This window comes from Fukomys damarensis, unplaced genomic scaffold (genome assembly GCF_012274545.1).
Source record: "Fukomys damarensis isolate Sample0158 unplaced genomic scaffold, DMR_v1.0_HiC HiC_scaffold_7, whole genome shotgun sequence".
In the NCBI taxonomy this organism is placed as follows: Eukaryota; Metazoa; Chordata; class Mammalia; order Rodentia; family Bathyergidae; genus Fukomys; species Fukomys damarensis.
Window position 1 is genome coordinate 43,026,067 of NW_022900919.1, and position 5,925 is coordinate 43,031,991.

The 5,925-nt window shown below is 52.1% G+C and overlaps 1 protein-coding gene across 1 annotated transcript in view; it reads right to left on the reverse strand.

Annotated features, from left to right (window-relative positions):
* The window catches only part of Ebf4 (EBF family member 4), a 58,179-nt gene extending 52,256 nt beyond the window's left edge, over positions 1-5,923 (reverse strand). The window contains exon 1 of the mRNA XM_033761223.1: positions 5,787-5,923. Within this exon, the coding sequence (XP_033617114.1) occupies positions 5,787-5,923 (137 nt within the window). The remainder of the gene's footprint in view (positions 1-5,786) is intronic.
* Between the last annotated feature and the right edge of the window lie 2 nt (positions 5,924-5,925).

Genomic DNA, 5,925 nt, shown 5'->3' on the forward strand with positions numbered 1-5,925 from the left:
AAAGCAAGAAAAAGAGAGAGAGAGAGAGAGAGAGAGAGAGAGAGAGAGAGGAGAGGGGACCCTATAAAGGAGCATCACAGCGGGCAGCTGGAGCTCAGTCCCACAGGAAACTATGGAAACACACACACACACACAAAAAAAACGCATGCCTCAGTTATCCCCCCAGAGGCATGGGAGAGGGAGCTGGGTGTTTGTCCAGCAATTCCACTTTGCCGCTGCTCACTTCTAGAATTGCTATTTCTCTGGCATTTCTGACTTGCTGTACAAGCGGGCGGAGCAGACTCTGGACTCTTGAGCAGGTGCTTAAGCAAAGGACAGCAGATGCTGGCAGGAGAAGCAGAGCCTTTACCAAGGGTTCTGAGGGGTGAGGGGTGGGTACCAACTACCAGCCATCCAAAGGCTGGGGATATGAAGGAAGCCAGCAAAGCTAGAGCCCCCAAGGGGCTGAGTGCAGCTTGGCAGATTCTGGTTTATGACAAATGTAAGTCCTGCCCACTTAGCATGGGTATTGCTGGAGCCCATAATTCAGAGATATTTCATTCACTTAGCATCATTAGGAAACAAAGCACGCCACAAATGCACCTTTCTCAGATGAATGTAGCTGAATGACAAAAACAGTAGCATTAACCACTTTTGCAAGACTCCAAAATGAATTACACATTTCCTCACTTTCTTAAAAGGACTGCTCTAAATGCAATGTTCAAGACGCCTTCCTCTCAACTCTGGAGGGTGCTGAGGTGCTGGGGCATTTCCCCTATATCAGAGAACCCTGACTCGGGAGGAGAGAGCATTCACTTTCCTATTTCCTTTGTGTACCTCTCACCCGCTTTTCTTCTCCTTCTAGGTAGACTAAGTTAAAGGAGTCTATGACAGCAGAAAGCAGATTTTTTTTAGCTTGCAGATACTTTTTGGTCAGAGGAACCTGCCTTGTAGCGAGCATGGGGGTGTGTGTGTCAAAGGCTTCCTGAGCACTGTGTTGGGAGTCTAGTGGGGTCAAGTGGACACTAAACAACCTGACCTTCACGGCCTGGGTCATTAAGGTGGTCTGTGATCCAGGGTACACAGAGCCACATGTGGGACATGGTGGGGCTGCTGGTTACTGCCTGTTGTTGCTGGGCCCACCCAGTGGGTCCCTGGAGATATTCCCTTGCAAGGCTCTTCTCCTGGCAGCCACAAACCCGCCATGGCTCTCTGGTACAAAATCCCCTTTGCAGTCTCTGTTTTGTATTCATGAGCCACTTGTGGCTCTTTACATCCTTGACCTCAAACTTCTTATAACTATGACCAGTTTAGCCACCAGTTATCCCAAAGGTCCAGGGCACAAGTGACTAAGCTGGCATCCTGGCCTTCCTTCAGAGGAACCCCTGGGACTTCTCCCTTCCCTTCTCCTCACAAATTCTGAACTCCCTTGCCCACCAAGGTTCTGAGGAGTGCTTTGGCTTGAACCTCATGCACCTTAAAGTGTGGGAGGCTGAGGTAATGGCAATAGGCCAAAAGTCATCAGCAGTGGAAAGAGGCTTTGTTGATCATCCTCCCACTGCCATGGGGTAGAAGGAGCAAAAAGTTTATGTTACCTGTATCTCTCTCTGGCCTCAGATTCCCCTAAAGCCTCTGTGAAATCCAGCTCTTCTCTTCCCTGTGCTGGCATAGCTTCCTTCTTTGGACCCTGTTCTTTTTCTCTACCTACTCCCTTTCTCTAAGCATCACACTGACATCCACTTTCCCTACAGGCATCATCTGGGCCCCTGGGAGCTGCTGCTGATCATTAAGCTGGGTCTGACATTCCTGCTTCCAACCAAAATCTGTAACTCAGTCCTGCAAAGCCCCTGATATGCTCAGAGCCTGGCTAGGTTTTAGACCAGCGAAGATAAAAGCAGAGGCTGGCTGGGGCACACCCACCTCAGCGATGTAGGCAGAGGGAGGGCCCCATGGCTACAGGCAGCTGCCAGAGCTGTGTGCAGATGGTCTAGCTGGAGAGGGGATCTGGGGCTGTGGAGGCCTCAGGTCCCTCCTTCTCACTGCCCTGGCAGCTGCTCTGCTCGCCTGCTGGCTGGACATTGGCTCAGTGACCCTAGTCCCTGAAGGAGGTGGGGTGGGAAGGATAAGGAAGGTCTCACTAGTCTGCTCTCTTGCTCTCTTCTCTTCTGCCCACTCTCTTGCCACCCACCCGCAGGCCTGCCTGCCAGGTCCCAGTCTGGGGAGCGGCTATTAATTATTAAAGCAAACAAAAGCATTTCCTAGCAGGGAGGCTGGCCTATAGCTGCTTACAGGAAAGGCAGCCCCAGCTGGCTTCCCTCTCCTGGGCCTTGGTTGTGTGCAGTGACCAGATCATGGGAGAGGACCAGCCTAGGTCCTTCAGGCATCTCTTCCAGAAGGAGGGCTGGCCTGTGCCTTTTAGAGATCACTTCAGCCTGGGAAGCAAATCAGGAGAGCGCTGTGCTCGTACTAACAGCCTCCTGCTAGACCTCACTTGCTCCACAGGGTAGCCAGGGGAAGGTGGGCTGGGGCTGGGCATGCAGTTCTCAGAGATAAAGTCCTATTGGTTCAGGGAAGAAGCAAGAACCAGAGGTCCTTGTGCAGACTTTCCTTGCAGGGCAATCCTCCAATGGATTCCATAAACCCCTCTTCTCTCCCTACTTTTCTTGCTCAGAACTTGCTTCCTATTGGCAGAGCCTCCCTCACTAACCTTAGAAAGAAAGCCTCATGGGTCTTCCCACCTTCTCTCAGCTACCTTCTGTAAAACCTTGGCAATTTTGTAAAGGCTAAAGTGTGAAATTGGGAAGGGGGAGCTGTTTCGGGAAGGACCTGGTTCCTGGACCCCATCAGGGCAAAGAGGGAAGCCTTATAAATGCACTGTTGTCCTTAGCAGGTACTCACTGTCCCTCTACAGTCTGTGTGAATCAGCCCTGGTGCCACGGACACAAGGATGAATGGGCCACCATCTTTGCCCTAGAGAAAGTCACCAGTTGGCAGGGTTAGCAAAATGATAAACATCCTCACTAAGAACTCCCCCTGGGGCAGGGAGGAAAGGAGGGCACAGACAGAGCAGGTGCTGAGATGGGGGTCTTGAAGGCTGTGGAGACTTTATCAGTGGGTTTTAAGAGAAGGCAGGACTTACTGGCAGTTCTCTCATTCCCCAGCATTATATGCCAAGCATCATACAGAAGCCAGGAAGTAAGGTTGGGGTCAGTCTGTGATGAGGCCTGAATGCTGACTATCCAAGAGAAAGTGGGGACAGGCAGAAGACAGCAGAGTCTGGCCCATGGTAAGCATGCTCAGGCAGCACTAAGAACCATTCCCCAAGGCAAGGGGGTAAGGCACAGATAGAGCAGGAGCTGTGGTGGAGTGGGTCACTTTATTTTCAATAAGGGAAGAGATATGATCAGAGAAAAGTACTTTGGAAATGTTGCTTTGGTTCGTGGTACATGAAAGATGGTCTGGTGGAGTGATGACAGGTTGAAGCTGGAACATCAGGCCAAAAGGCCAAAAGGCAAGACATAGTGATCCCTCAAGCCAGCAAAGAAAGGAGTCAAGGGCAAGGGTGTTTCACTGCTAAAAGTGGTGATTATGGAATCCCAGCACTCTGGAAGGCTGAGGCAGGAGGACAGCAAGTTTGAGATATGCCTGGGCAACTTAGCAAGACTCTGTCTCAAAATTTAAAAAGGGCCTGGGATGTTGTTTAGTATGAAAGCCCTGAGTTCAATCCTAAGTACTACCATAAAAATAAAAGTGACTGTGAACACATAAGAGATATTTACAAGCCTTGAAAATCAGACAATTCTCCACTCAGGAGCAGCCTTCAGCCTTCGGTGGGGGTGAAGCCAGTCGGAGGTGAAGAGGGAGGTGGAGACAGGGAAAGGAATGTGCCTTGTTGTTGCTTGGGGATGAGAAGCCTGAGCAGAGGACTTACTGAGGAACAAAATGCAGACTGTAGAGATAACAGGTAGGGAAAGGGTGAAGAGCAAGGATTATTAGCCTTTCCCTTGAGAAGTGGAGAGGAGAATCAACCAAATGCATGAGGACTCCCAATTGGCTCCTGAGACAGAACAATCTCTGGACCTGGGGATGAGCAGCACAGGCTTGAAATGCTCTTGTTCAAATTCTGGAAACCCTATTAGTCCCAGTGACCTGGTCCTGGAGACTCAGACTGGACACCTTGACATCTCAACCCCCCTCAAGACCCACCCTCTCCCTTGCTGTGCAAGCAGGTGGGGAAGAGGGTGCCCAGAGCTTCATCTCCACACTTCCTGCACCCTGCACAGGCTACCAGGGCACTCGCTAGCTCCTGTGCATTTGCTTCCTGTTTATCCAGTCTGCCAGCTCTGGGCAGGCACAGGGAGCAGGACAGAAATAGGGAGCTTCCAAGGCAGAGGCTTCACTGCAGCTCTCCATCCACGCCTGCAAGGAACTCTCCCTACACAGCCCAAGGTGGGGCTAAGGACAGTTTCAGGTGAAGAAACTGACCATCTCAGGTTAAAGAAAGAGCCAGAACCCACAGAAAAACAGGTAGGATAGGGCTGTGAGCATAGTACAGGAAAAAGAAAGTAACCGGGAAGTAAGATGGGAAGGAAATACCCTAAAATGCTGACAGTTGTGTTGATAGGTGACATCTGATTTTCTATAATATATAGTTATATCACCTGTAAAACTTCTGAGAGTTAATCTGAAGGACCCTTTCTTGTTCTGAACAGACTAGCTCCTGATAGAGCCCCGAGGGTATGCTCCTGATGTCTGTGAAAGGATGGACATACAGAAACATGGCTTCAGTTGGCACATGAAAGCTCATGTGTGTGTGTTGCCAGCTCACGTTAAGGCAAGCTGAGTGGTATTCTCTGCTCTGGATTGGGAGTGTGAAGGTGGGCCAGTGAGCAGGCCTGGTCTGCCCTGGCAACTCCCTGACTTCCCTCAGGCTGCTTTACAGCAGCTGTTCAGACTTCTGAGAAGCCAACGCTGACCTGTCCCAGCTGTTTGCAGCGGCTTTTCCTAATGTTAGCTACTATAAATTCCCCATAGCACGGCCAACTTTCTCCCCCAAGCTCACAGTTGGCGTTACAAAAAGCCAGAATCTCAGTTGCTATAAGGGGCAGGTCAATAAACCTTCAAATTTCCCATCCCAAATCTCAGAGGTCCCACCCCCACACACCTTGGTTCCCTGGCCAGAGCTCTTATTTCTCAGAGGAAATAAGCGTGGTTTTGATTTCCCTGTGGCTCCCAGCATACGCCTGGACCAACTGGGGGGGGGGGCAAAAACAAAAAAACACCTGCGGAAGAGGCAGGGCTCCGCCTCCATCTGCATCTCTAATCGGTCCAGCCAGACAGACTGCCTACCTCTTCATCCCCCAGCTGCCTCTTAGGCCCTGCACGCCCTGCTTCCACCAACTGAGGGGCGTGGGAAAAGAGGAAGGGGTAAGGGTTTTTTGGTTTACTTGGGAGCGCTGCGGAATTTGACAAGCAGAGTCAGAGAGGTTGGACGTTCCTAGACGGCTATAGTTGTGGGTGATGGCTCAGGGGCTGCAGGCAGTGGGGATGCCTCCTCTTCCCGAGCCCTGGCAGTTCAAGAGCGACCTCAGAAATCAGAGCCCCGACCGCAGAGTTGAGGCAGAAGCCCCGCCCAGGCCCGCCCCACAGTGCGGGGAGGAAGCATAGGCTCCAGACCCTGTGAGCTGGAGAGCTCTTCGCCCCGTCCGGAGTTAGGGCTCCCTTCACCCTTCGCCCCAGCCTCGGAACACGCAGGCGGCTCCTCGCCGGCAGTCCAATCCGAGCGCACGGTCCCGTCGAGCACTTACCTCTGCGCTGCGGTGTTGGAGTCCAGGATGCCCGCGCCCTGCATCCAGGAGCGCACAGAGGCCAGGCCGGCGGGCAACAACGGCTCCTCCTTGAGGTTCAGCCCGCCGCGGGGCAGAGCGTCCTGCGCGGGGAACATAA